This window comes from Erigeron canadensis, chromosome 9, assembly GCF_010389155.1.
Source record: "Erigeron canadensis isolate Cc75 chromosome 9, C_canadensis_v1, whole genome shotgun sequence".
Lineage (NCBI taxonomy): Eukaryota > Viridiplantae > Streptophyta > Magnoliopsida > Asterales > Asteraceae > Erigeron > Erigeron canadensis.
This window is the reverse complement of record NC_057769.1, coordinates 12,533,261-12,555,492: the sequence shown is the minus strand read 5'-3', so window position 1 is coordinate 12,555,492 and position 22,232 is coordinate 12,533,261. Positions and strand designations below refer to the sequence as shown.

The 22,232-nt window shown below is 34.5% G+C and overlaps 2 protein-coding genes across 2 annotated transcripts; both read left to right on the top strand.

The window, feature by feature from the left end:
• Nucleotides 1-1,696: 1,696 nt before the first annotated feature.
• On the top strand, nt 1,697-6,902 carry LOC122581473 (external alternative NAD(P)H-ubiquinone oxidoreductase B2, mitochondrial-like). The gene is made up of 11 exons (XM_043753704.1): nt 1,697-1,764; nt 2,217-2,375; nt 3,508-3,769; nt 4,102-4,296; nt 4,569-4,819; nt 4,903-5,122; nt 5,210-5,314; nt 5,405-5,677; nt 5,757-5,878; nt 6,032-6,151; nt 6,543-6,902. The coding sequence occupies exons 2-11, from the start codon at nt 2,287-2,289 to the stop codon at nt 6,628-6,630; spliced, it is 1,725 nt and encodes a 574-aa protein (XP_043609639.1). The 5' UTR covers nt 1,697-1,764; nt 2,217-2,286; the 3' UTR covers nt 6,631-6,902.
• Nucleotides 6,903-12,925: 6,023 nt separating this feature from the next.
• LOC122581608 (transport inhibitor response 1-like protein Os04g0395600) lies at nt 12,926-20,732 on the top strand. The gene is made up of 4 exons (XM_043753851.1): nt 12,926-13,029; nt 13,160-13,666; nt 14,994-15,486; nt 19,501-20,732. Exons 2-4 carry the CDS (start codon nt 13,170-13,172, stop codon nt 20,251-20,253), a joined length of 1,743 nt encoding a protein of 580 aa, XP_043609786.1. The 5' UTR covers nt 12,926-13,029; nt 13,160-13,169; the 3' UTR covers nt 20,254-20,732.
• Nucleotides 20,733-22,232: the final 1,500 nt, after the last annotated feature.

Below are 22,232 nucleotides of genomic sequence, written 5' to 3'. Positions count from 1 at the left end.
GTATGAAATGAAATGTTGGTCAGCAAAATGAAAAGTTTGACTTGAATAAAAATCAAAGATCGGGCGATTAGGGGAAATATTCCATATACTTTTCATCTTTAATATGGTATTTAGTTAATATAATTGATTTAATATATACTACATCACACAAGGCATTTTTTGGAACTTTTAACCACCTTTAAAATGTAGTGGTTTGAATTTTGAATATAGACTAATACGGTACCATGGCCGGCTCTACCATATAAACGGGTCAGGCGGTTGCTTTAGGCCTCAACGTATTATAGGTCTCGAGATTTCATTTTTCGGGCGTGTATCTGTAGTTTTGGGCTTATGTTTACGTTTTTTAAACTTTGACTTATAAGAAACGAAAGTTTGAGGCCCAAGTAATGCCTTTTAACAACAGGTAAATAACATATTATACGGTATCAAGTCCAGATCAAGAAGGGGGTTTATTAAATACTTTAGAAAAAGGTCTTCAAAATTGATTCCCTTTAAGGTCACAAAAAGCTTAAGCCGGCACTGTACGGTACCTACACGTTATGATGTCAAATGGGGCAATTGTTTCAGAATGGGAGTACTAGGACAATTTTTGATTTAGTTAGATGATGATCATCTATTGTTTTTGGAAGATGAAAAATATGTCTTGGTATTTATACAATATGGGATTGATATAAATAACTCAATATCGTTAATTATGATGTCAACTTTACCGTAAATGGGCTATTAATTTGTTTCTAGAATCATGGGATTGATGTATGTTAAAAATGTGGATTGATGTATGTTAAAAATGTGGAATGAAATTAATGAAATTGATGTATGTTAAAAATGTGGAATGTTAAAAATGGGATTGATGTATGTTAAAAATGCTAGACACAATTTTAGAGATGGTTTGTGAAAAAGTTCGAAAGATAACAATCATGAGATACTTCGAGAACTAAAAAAAAAAACTCGTATACCTCAAGCAAATATATTAATTAAGAATATGAAAGATCTTTATTAGTATCAAATGTTGGTGTTCGCGCGTTGTGGCGGTTGAGCGGTGATTATAATACAAAACAATGCAGGAGAAATTGATATGCGTGTGTGTAAATAGAAGGAGAGAAAGAAGTGACTGTGTATTAGATCTTGATATGGTGTTTGTCTGATTGTGTTCAAAAATATAAAATTAGGAATAATGTGTGTATTATGGGCAATATATAAATATTTAAAAAAGTGTTTAAATTACTTAAAATAAAGTTTCAATATATTTTATAAGTGATTATAGATAGCTAATCACAAATTTGCTCAAATAGAATGCAAGTAATGGATATAAAATGATTCAAATAATAAGTATTCATTAATTTTTAATGGCATTAACACAAAATAATCTAATACCGTATAATATTCGAGCTTAATTTAAGGCATAATAATTACGTACACACTACTAAAAATATTGAAATTTAAAGCATGTGAATGTACGTAATTAATAAAGAATATATAAATTTCAAAATAAACCCAAATAAAGTGTGGAAAACACGTTGGTCACGTGACAATTACGGTTCAAACCTTCGATTATACAGTTGTCAACAACTCCTTGGAAAACCTTTCTCTCCAAGTAAAAAATCCATCTAGAACATTCCGCGTTCTACTCACGCCAACCCCCCCGCCACCTCATCAACACTACTCTCTCTTCATTTCCTCCCATTTCTTCGGTACAGCCTCCCCTAACTTTTCTTTTTCTCTCTTCATTTCTTTTTCTTTTTTTACATTCAAGAAAGAAAAACCGTACGGACTCTTCCTTCCTTGTATATGTATATGTATATACATACTGTATATGTATATATTTATGAATGTATGTTAATTTTTGCATGAAAATTGAACTATATATGCTATTACTTCTCATTATAGGCTTTTATAATTTTTTTCTCACTAGATCTGAAATTTTGAGGTTTTTTTTTTCACAAACATTTTATATGTACGAATTTATAAAGCTTTTTTCTCCATTTTTGCCGTGGAGTAAAAGTATAACTGTATACATTTCACCTGATATTATTATTGTTACTTTATGTAGGAATATTCATTCATGTTAGCTTTTTGCTTCTTTTTTATTTTATTTATTTAGAACATGCAAAAGGATTAGTATAGATATACAAATGTCTTATGTATTTATAATTGTATATATACCAACTAACACTGTTTAATTCAATTTTCCTTCTTTTTTTTTTTGGTTATTACAGGTGACAAACAAATAGTCTGTTAGATCCAATTTGTAAGCTATTCTGTTGCTGGATTTCAAGGAAAATCAAAATGAGGACTATAAATCTATACGAGAGGTTTTCGCGGAGGTTTCGTGAACGTCCATATCTTTCCGTAGCTCTTTTTGTGACTTCCGTCAGGTATAATGTTTAAATATATTCATTTCACTAGCCTTAATTAATTACTATTAAAATGTAATTAGGTTCAGATTTTGTGATAGCTAGATTAATGAATTAAGTTTTGATAAATCGCTGCATTATCGTTGAATTTGAGATGTTTTGATGATAATTGTAACAAACCTTGATTAGAATCATGTTTGATGAATTGATTAGTTATGTTCCGTTCATTTTATCGTGACATGATCATTTTTTATATTTATATTAGGAAATATGCATACATGTTAAGTTTGGTTAGCTTTTGAATGTGTTTAGTTAGCGGTTTAGGTTGATGTTAGCTCGATGGGACGCATTAACTCTGTTTAACAAGTCCACTTGGTACGTTTGTGTTTGATATGATTAAATAGAGAATTGAAGTTGGTAGTCGTTGTCTTAGATTTTGAAAACCGGAGAATATGTGCAGCACAGTGCCCGCCTCCATATTTTAACATCCGTTTACTTTGATAGTCACGTACTTTTTTATGCTGTACCTCATAATATATACACATAGGGAGGGAAAAATGGAGGTCTTATCGATTTTGAGGTCTCGTGTGGCGGCACACCTTTAAAAATGGCCATGTTACGTGACCATATAGTCAGGTAATTAACTTTTTATAATGTATGCAACATTATCTTGAGGTGTATTAATGATTATACCAAACATTTCAGAAACGCTTGTAACAGAGAATGAAAATTTAGGCCTGTTCTAGTTATGAAATGTTAGCCTATATTGTTTGAAATTTGAACAAATTGTTTTGATATGGTTATATTGCGAATCGAAGTTCATAGCCTCTTGGACCTGTTTAGAAGGATAGTGAAGCGTAATGTTGGTCTTGCCTTATGTAATGCCTGTCCATTACTAAGATTTGACATGATTATGTTACATCCAATACTTGTTTTGATCTACAATAAGTGTTCTTTGTGTCGTTATATTTGCCAATATGGCACCGTGGTGGTGATTTATTGTTTGAAAGTTTTGTCAAAATTTGTAACTAAAATAGCTATTAATTTGATTGTTATGTCATGAAAGTGTTTATGTCATCCAGTTAACACATTTAGCGTGTAACTCTTGGAATAGCACATAAACTTACAGCTTTTCATATATGTAACATTGTAGTGGAGGTGGTCTTGTGGCTTACTCGGAGGCAAACAAGCCAGATGAACTACTTGCAGCAGATATTAAGAAAAAGAGGGTCGTTGTTCTTGGAACTGGTTGGGCAGGGACAAGTTTTTTGAGAAATCTTAAGAATCCCTCTTATGATGTCCAAGTGATATCACCTAGGAATTACTTTGCGTTCACCCCCTTACTGCCTAGTGTAACAGTTGGCACTGTTGAAGCTCGCAGTGTTGTGGAACCAATTCGTAATATCGTCAGAAAGGTAACCCTGGTTTATCTGAATGAGCCATATTTACTAATTTACATCTAAAAATGGTATGGGTTCACCTAATGTCATTGAAGTTTCCAGTTTTAAATTTTTGAAAAAAACATCTCTTTTGTTTCAAATTGTTTTCATTCAAAGCTACATTTTCCTTTGATTATCTATTGTTATGCCTAGCACATATGTACATATCGCTCATTAGAGTTTTTAAGATTTTTTCATTTTTCTATTTTGACACCACCCTTGCTTCTTTTTTATTACTAATTTCCTACTTGTGTGGACATCAGATGGAAATAATTTGTTAGTGACAATGCCTGTTCAATCTGTTGCAGAAGAATGTAAATGTTGATTACTTTGAAGCTGAATGTTTTAAGATCGATGCACAAAATAAGAAAGTTTACTGCCGTTCAACTAAGAATCAAGAAGAAGAGTTTGTTGTAGATTATGATTACCTGGTTGTTGCAATGGGAGCCCGCGTCAATACATTTAACACTCCTGGTGTGGAAGAAAACTGCCTATACTTGAAGGTAAATCAATTGTCAGGTTTAGGTGGCTTATAGAATAGTCAGTCCCGCCCATAATAAACGTAGTGAGTATCCATCATGATCAACATAACACATGAAGTGATTTGAGATGAAGGCCTTGATAGTGTGACTCTTAGAATTTAGGTTCACTCATCAGATCTAGAGTACTTCACTTAGATGATAGATACTAGAAACAACTTCATCTGTATGTGAACTGTCCTTTATATATGCTCGTATGTGTGTATTCTTATTGTAATAGGGAATTTTCATTTCAGGAAGTTGAAGATGCTCAAAAGATCCGCAGGAAAGTAATTGATTGTTTTGAGAAGGCAAACCTACCTAATATTAGTGATGAAGAGAGAAAAAGGATGCTTCAATTTGTTGTTGTCGGTGGTGGTCCAACTGGTGTGGAGTTTGCTGCCGAGCTTCATGATTTTGTGTCCGAGGATTTGGTAAAGTTGTACCCAGCTGTTAAAGGTCTTGTCAAAATATCACTTCTTGAGGCAACCGACCATATTCTGAACATGTAAGCCTATTTGGTCAAAACATCACTTTGATTTTCCATTATATAATTTGTGCTTACTGGAACTGAATGCTAATTGCTTGTAGGTTTGACAAGAGAATCACCACTTTTGCTGAAGAGAAGTTCCACAGAGATGGTATAGATTTGAAAACAGGATCAATGGTGGTTAAGGTAACAGATAAAGAAATTTCAACTAAAGAGAGAAAATCGGGGGAAGTCTCAACTATACCCTATGGGATGGCAGTGTGGTCAACAGGTATTGCAACTCGTCCAGTGGTGATGGATTTCATGAAACAAATTGGACAGGTATTTTTTGTTCTTTAAGCATTAAGTTTTACATTTGACTTTATTGATTTCCATTACTAATAGAAGGGATTAATTTTTACTATGTAGGTAAACCGTCGAGTGTTAGCCACTGATGAATGGCTTCGCGTTGAAGGGACCAACAACATATATGCACTAGGTGATTGTGCTACAATAAATCAGCGCAAAGTCATGGTATATTTAGTCTTTAGATTTTAAAGAAAGTTTTAAGTCAGTCATATAGGCTACATATTAACACTTCTGCTATATTCAAAATTCTGACAGGAGGATATTTCAGCTATATTCAAAAAGGCTGACCAGGACAACTCTGGAACACTAACAGTCAAAGAATTTCAAGGAGCATTGAATGACATATGTGATAGGTATCCTCAAGTGAGTCTTTATCTGAAGAACAAGAACATGAGCGGTATTGTTGATTTACTCAAGGAATCCAAGGGTGATGCTGCAAAAGAATCAGCTGCACTCAGTATTGAGGAATTTAAAAAAGCTCTATCTCAAGTAGATTCCCAAATGAAGAATCTTCCAGCAACTGCTCAGGTATTCTTTTACATTAGCTTATCCCATATTTAGGAATCCATTTTTGATTCTAATGTTTCTTTTGTAATTCACTCTGCAGGTTGCAGCTCAGCAGGGTTCTTACCTAGCTGATTGCTTTAACCGAATGGATGAATGTGAGAAAAAACCAGAAGGTCCTATACGTTTCAGGGAATCTGGACGACACAGGTTCCGACCTTTCAGGTACAACAAAATTTTAAGCAGAAACACAAAAAAATATTTTCTTTGCCAAGTCAGTGTACACTTTGTTAATCAACTAGATATGTGACTGAGTAGCGTTGGAGGCAAATGATCTAATGTTGTGACATTTATTATACTTATATTGGTTTTCTGTAGATACAAGCATCTTGGTCAATTTGCTCCTTTAGGAGGGGAGCAAACAGCAGCACAACTCCCTGGGGACTGGGTTTCTATTGGCCACAGCAGCCAGTGGCTATGGTATTCCGTCTATGCAAGGTAACGTTTTAAATAACAATTAAAAAAGTGAAAGTGGTAAGTTAGGTTGGCTGGATACCAAGTCTTGATTCTATTCTTTTGTGCATTAGGCTGTCTCGAAATACCATCTTTTTCTAACATTTCGCTAGTGTTTTGATACCGAGACTATTAATTACGAATGAGGTTATTTGAAGCATAGGATAGCTTCCTTGATCAAGACACTTAACTAATTGTAGAAAAGATTAGTCTGCTTTTAAAGATGTCGAAAAATATACATTTTGGTTGACTTTTGACCTAAAACTTGCTCAAAGTGACCTATTAACAAGTAAATGGGTCAAATTATTAACTCATTTTGAAGGAATTAGCTTTTGAGCCAATATAAAGATTGACACTTCATTTTTAATCTATACAGCAAGCAAGTAAGTTGGCGCACAAGGTCACTGGTGGTGTCGGATTGGATTAGGCGTTTCATCTTTGGCAGGGACTCTAGCCAAATATGATTTATGTTACCGCAAATGCAAATGAAAAAGAGGTGGCAGTTTTTCTTGATATTAGCCGTTTAGCCTATGGCAATTTTGTTTACCAATTGAGATTCAATATTCACTCACAAACGCAGAGTTATCTTGTTATAACTATGATAAACAGGAAAGTCAGCGTTCCCGGCTTACTAGTTTACTCGAGGAGTTCTATTTTAAAAGTATTTTGATGTATTGTACCAGTAACTACTTGTGTTATGCTTCATTCCCTTGATTTTGCATTATCTATTTGCATACTACTCAAGTGTTTTAATTGGTTGATTATATCTTAGGCCAACTGAACACTTTTTTTTCTTGGTAAGGAACACTTTGCATGGAACATCTTCACATATAACAAAAGAACTGAACACTTTTTTTTCCATTAATGGATAACTTTCATGGAAAATGGTGTTACCCGTTGAGTTACTGACCTAGGAACCACTTTGAATAATTGTCGAAATCTACTTATTTTTATGGGATGATAATTCAATATATCTACCCATTGCCTGTGCAAGTCTCACATTCTTAAATCTGAGGTATGCAAATTTACCCAGTGGTGAGCTTGCAAAGCTTCTCACTCACTCCCAAAGTATAAAACGCCTCTGGCTAAGTAATTTATTGTTTAAAACTCATTTTCGTAATATTCATTGGCATAATATCGTATATCTTGTTCTTTCTGTCTTGAAGTGGCTTTCCATATATTGCACTATTAAATACCAGAGTCCAGAGGTGCTCAAATAAGACGCTCGAGCAGACTTTTGTAACCAGTTAGTAACTGTTTGGTTTACCGCGTGTCAATTTCTAATTTGTCAAGTAATATCACAAATATATATATATATATATATATATATATATATATATAAAAGAGAGATCAAATGAGAAGGTGTGTTAAGGAGAGAAGGGATAGAAGGTCATGTTGGCCAATTGTGACACGTCGCTTCTAAAAAAAATTGTGCGGTGACATTTTTGTATATAGTTTGACTTCAAACCTAAGCTGACCCAATCCACCTCAAGCTGACCCAACCCAAGATGACTCAGCCCAAGCTGACCCACCCCAAACTGACCCAACCGAAGCTGACCCACCCCAAGCTGACCCAAACCCGTAATCTACATTTGTGTAGATTATGTGTAAATTGTGTCAAGCTAACCCAACCCCAAGCTGACCCAAAGCTGACCCAAGCTAACCCAACCCAGAACCCAAGTTGACCCAAAACCCATAATCTACAGATTATGTGTAAATTGTGTCAAGCTAACCCAACCCCAAGCTGACCCAACCTGATCAGACCCCAAGCTGACCCAAACCTGACCAAGCTGACCCAACCCAGAACCCAAGCTGACCCAAAACCCATAATCTACATTTGTTTAAATTATGTGTAAATTGTGTCAAGCTGACCCAACCTGACCAGACCCCAAGCTTACCCAACCCTGACCAAAGATGACCCAGACCCCAAACTGACACAACCCCAAGCTGACCCAAGCTGACCTAAACCTGACCAGACCCCAAGTTGACCTAAACCTGACCAGACCCCAAGCAGACCCAAACTGACCCAGACCCGAAGCTGACTGATCAAGCTGACCCAAACCAAGCTGATCCAACTCAAGCTGACCCAACCCAAGCTGGCCCAACCCAAGCTGACCTAACCCACTAAGAGCCCAAGCTTCACAAAACTTTAATTTATTTACAAAATTGCCACGACGTTTTTTTTTTTTAAATTTTGACACATGTCACGTTCTGATTGGTTAATAGGACATTCTCTCCCTTCTCTTCTTAACATACCTTCTTCCAGGATCCTCACCCTATATATATATATTGGATCAGGCTCCTCTGATAGTCTGACTCAATAAAACTTAATCTGAATTGACCCATTCCTGAGTCAATGCCATGAAATTGCCATCTTTATTAATAAATAGTTTCCAAATGAAAAAATCTAACAAAATCATTAAGACTATCCTTATTGGTGATCCATTTTATGGATCGTGTTTTAAAAAACTAATATAAGTAACAAAATGACAAACCGTAGGCTAATCCTTTCTCACGAACTAGTCTCACTTTCAATCTTAGATTGAAGCAGATTGATAGACACATGTCCCATGTTGATTGGATACTTTTATTAAATTTATTTTATAGATAATTTAGTTTTACACCTTATTGTTTTTTCTTTAAAATCTTACACTTCACAATCTTTTATATAAATATGAAATTATGGTTTTTTTTTTTTTACAAACATATTGACATAATTTTTTGTAAAAACGGAGTTATTTCAAAAAAAAGGATTTTTAATATTTTACTAACTCCGTTTTTAATAAAATTTATGTCAATATGTTCGTAAAAGAAAAATTTTAAAAACCATAATTTCCTATTTATATAAAAGATTGTGAAAGCTAAGATTTTAAAGAAAAACTAATAAGGTGTAAAACTAAATTATGTATAAAATAAAATTAGAAAAAGTATCCAATAAACATGAGACATGTGTTTATTAATTTGCTTCAATCTAAAATTGTAAATGAGACTAGTTCGTGGCCTAAAATTTGGCATTTTCTTACTTATATTAATTTTTTAATACACGATCCATGAAATGGATCACCGATAAAGATAGTATAACTTACTTTCAATGCAACATGGTTGGTAGGCGAAAGACGCAAAATGCCAAGCGTTTTAGTACATAGGATTCTCACCACACTTTCCTGTTGATGGTGAGTGAAAAAGAGGAATCTGGACTTACCCATTGGGCAGGACATCTTGGTCCAAACAATGGCGTTGTTTGGCGCTCGATTTTATTGGCCTCAGATGAAAGCGGAAAAGAAGCGACCGTTACCTGTTTCTCCGATCTCCCCTACGCCTAGGACGTTGTCTGGGCCCACCAAGAGCCATAGGTGTTGTTTCCATTTGGTAGTTTTTTTTTATCGTTGTTGATACCGGCAAGACCCAGCTAGATGATGTTTGCTGGTTGGTAATGAGAGGACTCTTAATACCTGCATACCCAAAAGGGGGCGGTGGTTAAAAAACAAGAATTTTTCTCTTTCTTGCTCTCCCTTAGCAGTGGGAAAGGAGTCTATCTATCTTCCTAGCTTTGGTAGATCTCCCCTAACGCAATCCACAGAAATTCCACGAATCCTTTGGTGGATAAGTCCGACGACTCAGCAGCAGTGTGAAGTTTTCTTTCTCGTCTGCTGGATCTGATCTATAGTTAGGGGGCAATACATACCAAAAGGTCGGACTACTATAGTGAGTCTGGTGACTACTAGAGTAGAATTAAGTCAAAAGGTATGGTATAGCATCCTTTCCGAGCGAGCCTCTGGGATCTCCTGTAAACCCCCATGATGTGGTAAAGGGAGGATATTAGGGGAAGCAGTGAGTGGAGATTCCCCTGCAGAGTGTCGGATGAGGGGAGACCCTCACGTCCGGTTCGGAGGGCGTGGATATCCCGACCCTACTATCATTATACCTTTGCAATGTTACTTGGTTTAACTCTATTTGTGACCTTTTTTTGTATGTGGGACTCTCTATCTTCTTGGGTAGATAATCGTTTGTCTTTCATTTGGATAGTGAGTTGTTTTTATAATAAGTCAAGTCAAGAATCGTAATCGAACTGGAGGAGCTTGCTGCCAGGATGGCTTGGTAAGCAAGCAAGTAGTTATGTAGGTGCCAACTCCCAGTTCTTTCTCTTCTTTCCTTTTTATCATCAAAAGAAGATTGTTGTAAGAATAGAGATCCGTTCTTTCGTTCGCAACAAGGTAGCCATAGGGAGAACCTATGGCTGGATTGAATCCTATGCAAAAGGGGTATTTTACTATTTTTTAGGTTGAAGATAGGAAAGAAAATGAGAAATGATAGAAAGAGAAAAAGATGGGCTCTGTTATTTGTACAGGAGAAAAAGTAGAACAGTAAGCATGGGGTGATTGGTCAAATAGGTGCCAACTATTTAGTCCAACGTGGCAAAATTTTGAGCAATCTATAGTGGAAAAGAGTTTCATTGCATAAGATAGGTAGATAGATAGATAAATAGAGATATAACCTTGTATGACACTCACTTTATATAGTTCATTTAAAATAGTTAGTTGTACATTCTGTTTTTTGTTTGATCAAAATGTTTGGATGCATGTTGAAACCTACACTATTACAAAGTATGTCTAATGCCGAGACAATTTTTTTTCCAATTATTTGAACAAAATGTTGCATTATCTAAAACGTTATTGTATTGTCTAACAAAGTTCTTGCATTATATAATAAAACATGTTACATTAGATCTAATGCACTAATGCAATGCTAGGTGGAACACTTTTTACATCATGCCAATCAACATGGTAGCCTTCATAGATTTTTCATGCCTACAGTTCTTGTGAAAGGGCAGGTTTGGTTCATTTTTAATTCGTAATCGATTAATCCGCAAACAAATGTAATAAATGTTAGATATTCCTTTTGAAAATGAACATTCTAAGCGACTTTTGACCATTCAAACTTATTTTCTTTACAACTCAATACATGATGCAATATCTTATTTGCAATGACACTTTTACCATAGAGCTTATTTGTAAGTCATGCTTCAAATCTTTAAGATTTTAAGTGAAATGAAAAACCGATAAGCTTAGATAAAATAAAATACTCAAGATATTTAGTTGTACATTATGAAGTTAAACGTATATTTTTGATAAGCTATTTTGCTATGTTTATCACGTTCTTGCATCCAAGTTTTCGTCGTGTGTCTTGTTTAGTCTTGTGGTTTCATGTTGAGTTGTTTTAAGATGTTTACCGCCGCTTTCATCCTCTGTGAACCTGTAATAAAATTTCATATTACTAAGTACATTTATAATCTCTTACCCCCAAAAAGTATATTTTTATTCAAAACAACCAAATAATTGTGTAAGAAAATCCTCAAATAATTCATTCATAATTGCCTTATAAATTACTCTAAGCATTTGTATAACGGGATAACATATATATAAAATGGTTATTGCAGTACAAAGAGTTTTAAAAATATAATTTTAATATTAAACCTTCAAGTTTTAAAATTTACATAACTGCCCCCTACATTAACAACATAACTAGAGTTGCTATTATTGTAGGGATGATTTTCTCTTTATATAAATATCATTAATGATTATGATTTTTCATTATACTCACATAATACTATTAAATAAATAAAAATGCAAAAACTAAACATGCACCAAAATACAACACAACTTAGTTGTGGACACCACACCACCATCACAAAAGCGTAACATTGGTGGTGTATAAGTTAACTTTAGTTTGTAAATATGGTCAACTCATTACATGTTCATCACATTAATCGTTACCTTATCTCATTTACACTGTGAAATGACACCGAAAAGAAAAAAAAACCATTGAAAACACCAAAACAAAAGTTTTTGTGGTGTTCATATCGCCTAAATGATAACTAGTTAACAACGACCTCGAGGACACTTTTGAATTTAAATATATACTATCTTTTAATAATTATCACTTTCTCTTTTATAAAAGTGTTAGATGAAAAATTACCATTTTACCCTTTATAAATTAATTTACATCATTAATCTTTTATCTTCTAAATTATATCTATTATCACTTTACATCAATTACATTTAGGCTCCATTCTTGAGTTTTATTTTGAGGAGATTAGAAAAAAAAGGGTTAAGAAATTTTTAGTTTTTGTATTCTTGAGTTTTTGTTTTAAAAGAAAGGGATGGGAAAGAAAGGGAAAAATAGAGTGTTTTGATCCCAAAATCTTCTTGCCATTTTTGGCAAGATTTGGAAGGAAAAGTGGTTAAATTATTATTATACCCCTCAAACTTATATAAAGGTTTTAATTACTACAAGGCTATAAATGTAAAATTGTATCTTTTTATCTTTTCTTTTCCTTCCCTTCTAACTCAAGAATACATTCAACTATCAACTTTCTTTTCTTTTCTTTCAACTCGAGAATGCATTTTTTTTATGTAATTTTCTATCCTTTCTTCCCCTATCCAATCTTCTCCTTTCTTTTCTTTTAATAAAAACTCGAGAATACAGTGTTACACAAATTACTTACACAGTTGCACCCACCATGAACAACACCACTACAACCACCGTCACCACCGCCAATCGTCGTCACCACCAAACCGCCGCCGCATCGCGCGGGTACAATACTAGTTTTATTTAATAAACAAAATGCATTTTAATTTGAACGTAATGAAAACTATGACTATCCGAAAATGTAATTCACACATAGTCAAAGGACCTAACATCATCAAAGCTGATTTCACATCTCTTCTCTCTCATCTAAAGCTGCTTGTTTTCCTTCTATCCTCTTTCTTTTAACAAAAAAAAAAAAAAAAAACACATGATTGAGTTTACTTCATCATCATCAATCTCATCTCCAATCATGTAAAAATCCAATCTTTCCATATGTACGATCTTATCCTCACTTTCCCTTTTAATTATTTCACTTAAATCTTTACTTCCATTTCTATACATCTACATATATATATATACATATACTTTCAATATATCTAACAACTGGGTGTGTTTTTTTTGCAGTACAACAACTATGGATCTGGGTTCTGAAAAACAAACCAAAATGGATCCGGGCGAAACAAGCCCATTTCCAGATGAAGTGTTGGAACCAGTACTTTCATTAATAAATTCACATAAAGACCGTAGCTCTGTTTCATTAGTTTGTAAGGACTGGTACAACGCCGAAAGATGGAGTCGGCGACATGTTTTTATAGGAAACTGTTATTCGGTTTCACCCGAGATTGTAGCAGGCAGGTTTCCTGGGATTAGGAGTGTTACCTTAAAAGGGAAACCGAGGTTTTCGGATTTTAATTTGGTTCCTGAGGATTGGGGAGCAGATGTTCATCCATGGTTGGTTGTTTTAGCGAAAGCGTATCCGTTTTTAGAGGAATTGAGATTGAAACGGATGTCGGTTAGTGACGAAAGTTTGGAGTTTTTAGGGAGGAATTTTAAGGAGTTTAAAGCGTTGTCGCTTTTAAGTTGTGATGGGTTTAGTACTGATGGGTTGAAAGCTATTGCTACTCATTGCAGGTAAAAATGTTGTTAGATTTTTGGATATCGTTTTTTGTCGCTTAAGGCGTTGTTAATGTTATGCATATTGTGAAATTAGGGTAGGGGTATTTATAGTATTTGAACGTTTGTAGGATCGTTTGAATTTGTGTTTTGTATTGATGCTAGTTGATAATGAATTTATATATGCTAGGTCTAGATATATTTAGTGAAGAAGGTATTTTTAAAGTCAATTTTAGAAATAAGCCATTCTTGAAAATGTTTTAGTGCTAAAACCTTATCTTTTTTTGGTATAAACGCTAGAAGATGTTGTTTGACGGATAAGGATCCAAAGAGAGAAAAAAGAAGTTTTTGTCATTGTCCGGGATGGAGAAAGACTACATATTTTTTGCGTTTGGTTTAGCTTTCAATATGCTTTGTGCTTGAAACACAATGGGGGCTTTCTTCGTTCATCCATTTGATGTAATTAAATTGCTCTTAGCTTTGTAATGCTTTAAGAGCATTTGAACCAAGCTTTATTATGGACTTTATTGTCACCTTTTTTTGGTTGCTTTCTTGATGTGACGCTTGACCTAGATTTGAACATTAATGGATACCATATTCTTGATGCCATTCTCTACAGAAATATCTTTTTTGTTTAATAATTGGGCCATAAAACTTTCATTTGACAAAGTACTAATATGGTTACTAAGGTAAAGTACATTCCCCTTCTTAAATGAAATGAAAAGGAAGTTTTGTATTCAGTTTTTTGGACATTTTATCACTCTTGTACCTAAACGTACTAGAACACAACATGGTCATGTATCTCTCTTGATTGATCTCTGGATATAAGAAGTTTCTATTTTGTTTTTTATTTTCTACTAATCTGAAAAAAATGAGAAAGACAATGTACTTTGTAAAGATTAACTGTCGAAGTACTTTAGTGCACAAATTTGACTACTATGATCTTTTTAAGGTGTAATTTCTCCAAGTTTAGCAATTCTTTTTACTGAAGTTTTAGCCACTACATCATTTTTGATTCTTTTGTATCGTTAATGATATCTTTTGAGCAACTAATAAAATGCTGACTATATGTCTACTACTGTTTATTTTAAGTTCAGTTCAAATGCATCTACTTTTATTTTGTTGTTCATTTCCAGTTAGTTTATTTTTCTTATATCCCGTATAAATATAGTTGAAAATTGAGATTAAGTTAGTTTGTAGACGTCCAGTCATTGTTGAAGGCAACTTATTGGATGCATCACATTTCATTATGAATTACAAGCAAATTCACAGAAAAAGTGAGTTCATTTTTCCTTTGAAGTTTTGTTGAACTTCGCTGACATATACTCGACTTTGGTTTCTGTAGGAACTTAACGGAGCTAGATATACAAGAGAATGGGATCGATGATCTTGGCGGGGAGTGGTTAAGCTGCTTTCCTGAAAGCTTGACCTCGCTAGAAGTGCTCAATTTTGCGAGCTTAAACAGTGAAGTCAGCTTTGATGCCCTTGAGAAGCTAGTTTCTAGGTGCAAATCTTTAAGGATTTTAAAAGTCAACCGAAACATTAATTTAGATCAACTGCAAAAGCTTCTTTTACGGGCCCCGCAGCTGACTGAACTTGGTACTGGAACTTTCATGCAAGATCATGTTACCCGTTCAGTTACTGACCTAGAAAACACTTTCAGTAATTGTAGAAATCTACTTACTCTCTCGGGTTTATGGGATGCTAATTCAATTTATCTACCTGTTATCTATCCTGCCTGTGCAAGTCTCACATTCTTAAATCTGAGTTATGCAACTTTACGCAGTGCTGAGCTCGCAACGCTTCTCACTCACTGCAAAAGTCTAAAACGCCTCTGGGTAAGTAAATTATCGTTCAGAACTCATTTTCGTAATATTCATTGGTGGCGTATATCTAATTATATCTGTCTTGAAGTGGCTTTATATTTATTGCACTATTAAATACTAGCGGTGCTCAAATAGGTGTCTCGAGCAGACTTGTCTAACCAGTCTAAAGGGGTAGTAACCGTTTGGTTGACCTCTAAATACGTGTTTACTTAAGTTCTAATTTGTTGATATATAGCAATTAATATCACAAATATAATCTTATTTTAATAATAATCTAGCTTCTTAAATGAAATGATTTTAGGAGGCTGTATGCAAAATTAACCTGGTATATATTAAGCTATTAATTAGATTCAACTCCTTTTTGACTCTATAAAATGTAATCCGAGTTGACCTATTCACAAGTTACGGCCTTGAAATTGCATCTCTATTAAATAGTTTCCAGATGGAAAAATCTGACAGAATCACTTATTTTCAATGCATCATGGTGATAGAATCTGAAAGTTCTGATCTTTATTGAGATACACTCAAGATAGCCCGATTCGAAAATCGAAATAGGCTGGTTACAAAGGTAAAGAAACCTAAGTTGATAAATAAAACATCCATGTTCTCCCCATAATCTCTATGGTACTATATAAATAGAAAAGTAAAGACCGTCACATGATTAGCATTAGCTTCTTTATATCAGGTAAATGACTAATTTAATTAAATTTATGTCTAGTAAATGATTAATTAATTTAAATTAACTCTGGTTGACCAGATCTATGGATACATATCAATTCTTCCTGCCCGTAGAAACGACTTGTCCTCAAGTCGGAAAGAAGGGAATTGGTGCTCCAAGCAATAAGCCATTGTCTGGTACTCTGGTTGTTGAGATCTTTCCCTCCACTAACCTTCTAGTTGTATGCTTCTAGAATTCTAGAGCTTTAATTGTTAATTTGTTATGGCTGAGTTCAGGCTTATATCGAAGTATCGAACCCATAAGCAGTAAATTTGTTATGTGCAAGTGGGTCAATCTCCACTCGATGATGATAAGTGTAGCCTATGTTTTTAATTTTCAACTTATCTGGATCATTCCATCCACGATGTTTAGCCCATCTATTAGTTTAAGTATCCCATGAAGTCACGTAAGCAAGAGATAATATTGTATGCAGCAACTCAACGGGATTTTGATTTTTTTTTCTAATCTCCAATCTGGAATAGGAAACCATTGATTATCTAAAAGCGAATACTGCCTCTGATTCCATTTCATAAACACCATCCCTGATCTTTACGTAACCACCCACGACATGGTTGCTGATCTTCAATTTACCACACAAGACGTGCTGAAATCGATATTCGTCAATACTATTAGGATCTTTCTTCTTGACCGGATCTGGGAGTGGTTCTTGAGGTTCATCCTTGGGTTTCTTGGTTAGTTCTGTTTGTCTTGCTAGCCAAGCTTCCTTGATCGCTGCAATATCACTCTTCAGCGATAACAATGAATCTAGTTTCTCTTAAATGATCTCCAACTGAGCAGCAATTGAATCATGATGAATTACGTTGCCTCGAAACTGGTTGCTCCAGGTCTCCACTATTTGCTTTCCCGGCAATGGAACTCAATGATAGAATCTGAAATTTCTGGTCTTTTTTGAGTAAACATAAAATAGTCAGCCTGATTAGAGATAGGCTAATATCCAATCACAAAGGTAAAGAAACCAAACCGATAAATATAACATCCATGTCCTCCCCATAATCTCTATGTTACTATATTATGGAAAAGTAAAACCGTCCTATGTTTAGCATTAGCTCCTCTATATCCGGTAGTTGACTAATTTAATTAACTTTATTACTAAAAGGGTAATGGGGGGAACAATTAACTTTATTACTAGTAAATGATTAATTCAAAATTGACCCTAGCTGATCAGATCTATGGATTAGTATCACATGGGCTGCTATATGATAACAATAATAATGTAGTTGCTAGCCGAGAAACGCAAAATGATAAGCGCTTTAGCACAAGGGAACCTCAATCCGTTGTGACAAAAAGGACTCTAGACTGCTTCTGCCAGTTTCACAATGAACAATAACTCATAGCCTAACCATTTGGTATTATGTTTTTGCTGTATCCAGTAAATAGATAAACAGAAAACTTTAATCCATGTTCAGGTTGCCCTGGGAGGGTGCGTCCACCTCTGATGTATGTGCCTTAACCTGGCCTGTGACAATATTTAAACCATTTTCGGCCATGTTATTATCAAGTCAAATTTCTATCTTGGCTTTGTATTTCATAACTGCATGTCTTTATAACCTATTTCCCTCTATGTGTTTTCTAGCCAGAAACCAACATCATGTATTCGTGTGACACATTTTTGTTGCACTAGGCTCGCAATTGTTACAACTCTTAATGAAGCAAATCTTTTTTTTTTCTGTTTTATGATGAATATTAAACTGGCAATCTTGCTAAAGTTCATTGATTAGTTGATGAGACTTGACCTATATATGCAAAAATTGTTTTCAGGGCTGTAAAATTGGGATTTTATCCCATGAAAGATTTTTTTATTGGTTAAAACAAACTGAACAACTGCAATTGTAACATTTCATTAACCGAATAGTACATAACACATGCAACTCTTATTTATTTTAATTCCGTTAATCAACGTATTATTAACATGTATCACTACTCGAGTAATCAAGTGTAATCAACACTACTAATGTAAGTCAGGCAAAGAATAATCCGTATAATTTCGAGGAACTACTCTATGGATGCTTGCTATAAACCGTACAGTGCATATACTGACCGGAACAACCAGGTTTGGAGTAAGAATTACAAATTGGGTGGGTTGCCTAAAGGGTCAAAACAGGCGAGGTTTAAAAATGTCAATTTTCAGCACTGGGTCAAAATGTGGCCCACTCGGATTGATTGACCTATCTTTGTAGTTCACACCCTTAATAATTATTATAACTAGATTCATACCCGATTCACGGTAGTTGATGATTTCTCAAAGACCTTTAAATGTTGCCATGTTGGTGTAAATTCATAAACTCTAGTTAGTACATACGGTTACGGGTCGCTGACCGTTTGATGGTCCAACACATCAGTATATAATAGTTCTTGTTATTTGTTGATGCAATATTTGAAATGAATATGATTGACCAAGTTTCTTTTCATTTATTAATTAATGAGGGTGATATAGTTAAATCCTTGCTTTTAAAAATTAAAAATTTAAGACACAAAGCCATATGCTTTAAATATAGTAGAGAAGACAAAGATAATACAATCATATTCAAAACACTTGATGATTGAATAATGAGAAGAAGCAGATTGTATGCGTTAAAAATAGATGTTGGGCGATTTTAATCCCGTTTCCGTTTTAGCCAAGATTTTTTTTATCTGACTCTTTGACCCGTTACTCTGTTAGAGTTAAAAACTTAAAGCACTGCCCAAATCGACACCTTTCTATGTAAATAGGTCAACATTATCACCTCTAATTAGATGCATTTAAAAACTATCTATGGTACCATATAGAGAAGACTTTTACATCATGCCAATCAACATTGTATTAGATTTATATCTGAAGTTCCAGAAGATATTTAACGAGTTCATAGGGTCATTTTGGCTCCCATTTCCATAGGTTCTTCAAGTCTATGGTCCGTTAGAAAGAGCAGAGTTAGCAAATGGACGTATCTGGTAAATTTGAAGTGCGTAATTGATTGACCGTCAACACATGTTGTCCGTCTTTGTTTATGTAAATAAATGATTGAACATTCTAGGTGACTTTTGACCAATTCAACATATTTTTCTTATTACTAATGGTTTCTATTTACCTGTTTGATGTGTTATCTTATAAACGAGCTGTAATGACACCTTTATCTGAGAGCTTATTTGTAAGTTGTGATTCAAGTCTTTAAGATTTTGAGCGAAGAACTAATGATGACTATTTGATAAGAAAAAGTAAAAGTAGAATACTCAAGATATTTTGAGCTGTACACTGTCCAGATAAACTTGTTTTTTTTAGTAAGCTAATGACAGTTTTGTGTTATCTACAGGTTCTTGATACTGTAGGTGACACGGGTTTAGAAGCCGTTGGGTCCTCGTGCCCACTTCTTGAAGAACTTCGAGTCTTCCCCGCTGACCCCTTTGACCAAGAAGTCGCTGGCGTGACTGAATCAGGTTTCATTTCTGTCTCGCGTGGCTGCCCGAAACTGCATTATGTACTCTACTTTTGTCACCAAATGACAAACGTTGCTGTAGCTACAATTGCACAAAACTGCCCGGATTTCACCCACTTTCGCCTCTGTATCATGAACCCTGGTCAACCGGATTACCTGACCAACGAACCCATGGATGAGGCTTTCGGTGCTGTCGTGAGGACCTGCCCGAAACTTCAAAGGCTTGCGGTCTCAGGCCTTTTGACGGATCTGACCTTTGAGTACATCGGTAAATATGCAAAGAACCTGGAAACACTTTCTGTTGCTTTTGCAGGCAGTAGTGATTTGGGATTGAAGTATGTACTCGGAGGCTGCCCAAAACTAAGGAAACTCGAGATACGTGACTGCCCGTTTGGAAATGCTGCATTGCTTTCGGGTTTGACCAAATACGAATCAATGAGGTCTCTTTGGATGTCCGCTTGTAATTTGACTATGAATGGGTGTAGAGTGTTGGCTAAAGAGATGCCTAGGTTGAATGTTGAAGTGATGAAAGATGAAGATAGTGAGGATAGCCAGGCTCATAAGGTTTATGTCTATAGAACTGTGGCTGGACCACGAAGGGATGCACCACCATTCGTTCTGACCCTCTAAGCCGACATGGTCAGCCCTCGCCCGTTCTCCAAAAAGTTGACTGCTTGAACAACTTGTACTTTGTTGAAAATAAGGTTCTATTGCAGTAGAGGATTAAGACGAAAAACCTGTTAGTATATTGTAACTTTTAATCAAAATCATCCCCACCATCGAGCTATACATAGATCTACCATTCGGGATATGGTCAAAAGTTGACCGCCAGAAGCTCGAGAATGCTGCATGCTGCCATGACTGTTATTATTGAAACTTAGATGGAGGATGTGGGGATAGATGAGGTCTAGTTATTTTTCTTGTTTTTTTTCTTCATTTGGACAACTTTAGCATCTTTATGTGTAGTTAAATCTTTGAATTGATGTAAGTTTGAATCTTGAATGCCAAAATTAGGTGTTTGGCATTTCGGTCTTGGATAATGATTATGTGATATGAAATAGAGTTGGATAATCAAACCTTAATAAAATGGATTACATGTTTGCAATTTATTATTTGCTGGTTAATGTTGTCAGTATTTTGTTGTTTTGAGCCGATAATCGATTGTTTTGTTTCAAACTTTATGTCCTTCCACCATGTTCGTCATAAATTGCAAAATGAAGAGCATATAAAATGACAGAAAAGGTGAAAATGTAGACATTTGTTATCATCTATTCGTATTCATATGTCAAAACTTAATACATAATAATTGAATTTATCTTTGTTTCAAGCAGAATAGACGGAGTTTTAATCCTGGAGTGAAAGGTCTGTTCTCTACCCTTGTTCCTTTTCGTAGAGGGAAATCATCTTTTTTAAGAGATTTTGGCGATATCAATTAATTCCAAATTAAGAACATTCGTGTAAAATCTAATTGTTGAAAAGTTTCATTTATCTTGAAGTGAATTGCATAAACTGTCCATGTGGTTTGCATAAATTCGTGATTTACACCCTTTAAAATTAATAGTTTATGTCCTAAATTCAAGTTTTTTTTAGCATGTTATATCCCCTTCAATAATGTGACTATTTTTTCCACCGTAAAATGGCCTCACGTGCCGTACATAAGTGGCGGAACTTGAAATTTTTTATGAAAGGGTCAACATAGATTTTGATGTTAATCTGTAATATTTTTTTGAATATGAAAGAATGTTAATGTGTTATGCATGTCATATATATAGTTTTAGATGGATAGAGTTAACGTGAGAACAACAAATATGGAGAGAACTGTGAGAACCACTAGTTTCTCTCTCTTTTTTTTTTTTTTTTTTGTGTGGTTTTTTATTTTTCTAATTTTTATTTTTCATTTTTTGAAATATTTTTTTGTTTTTAATTTCTTTTAACAAAAACCCATTCTAAAAAAATAAAAATAATTTTTTTTTTTTGTAAAATATCATATGGGTTACGTGTTAAGAAAACGTATGGATACAGTACGGGTGTTGCCCTCGTCTGTTCTAAATGGGTTGTCACCGGACGCATATGGGAATGATATGGATTTGATGGGCATGAATCCAAGAGATGGTGACGGTTGTATACGGTATGAGTGTAACATTTAACTCTAAGGGCAAAGGCTTTAGAGATGATTTTTTAATGGTTCTCACCATATATGTTGTTCCTACTTGATCTCTTCACGTTTTAGATGTGTATAAATAAACATATACCATACACTAAACTAGTTAATTGTATATTTCTTACATAGTTAATTATAACTTATAAGTAATGTTAAGTATAATCTATCATCATGTATTTAGTGGTTTAGTATGGGAAAAACTATTAATGAAAAAGCGAATGGTTTAGTATAAGGAAATATATTAATGAATGAAATAAATAAAAGGAATAATAAAAAGAAGACAGAAAGTCTCGAGAGCCTTGAACAACCAGCCTTAACCACTTAGGCCGGTTAGAATGTACTTAGGCCGGTTAGAATGTTGTTTCATATTCTTCAAAACTGTCATATATATCGTTAAGTATTGGACATTTTGGGAGGGCTATGACCATCCCTGTCTCTATGAAGTTCT

What these genes read in the sequence shown, in the direction of transcription:
- LOC122581608 (XM_043753851.1), top strand. Translation starts at nt 13,170, where the DNA reads ATGGATCTGGGTTCTGAAAAACAAACCAAAATGGATCCGGGCGAAACA. An exon ending in GCTATTGCTACTCATTGCAG is followed by an intron (nt 13,667 to 14,993) that starts GTAAAAATGTTG and finishes TGGTTTCTGTAG; the next exon opens with GAACTTAACGGAGCTAGATA. An exon ending in AAAGTCTAAAACGCCTCTGG is followed by an intron (nt 15,487 to 19,500) that starts GTAAGTAAATTA and finishes TGTTATCTACAG; the next exon opens with GTTCTTGATACTGTAGGTGA.
- LOC122581473 (XM_043753704.1), top strand. Translation starts at nt 2,287, where the DNA reads ATGAGGACTATAAATCTATACGAGAGGTTTTCGCGGAGGTTTCGTGAA. An exon ending in TCATGAAACAAATTGGACAG is followed by an intron (nt 5,123 to 5,209) that starts GTATTTTTTGTT and finishes TTTACTATGTAG; the next exon opens with GTAAACCGTCGAGTGTTAGC. An exon ending in CACAGGTTCCGACCTTTCAG is followed by an intron (nt 5,879 to 6,031) that starts GTACAACAAAAT and finishes GGTTTTCTGTAG; the next exon opens with ATACAAGCATCTTGGTCAAT.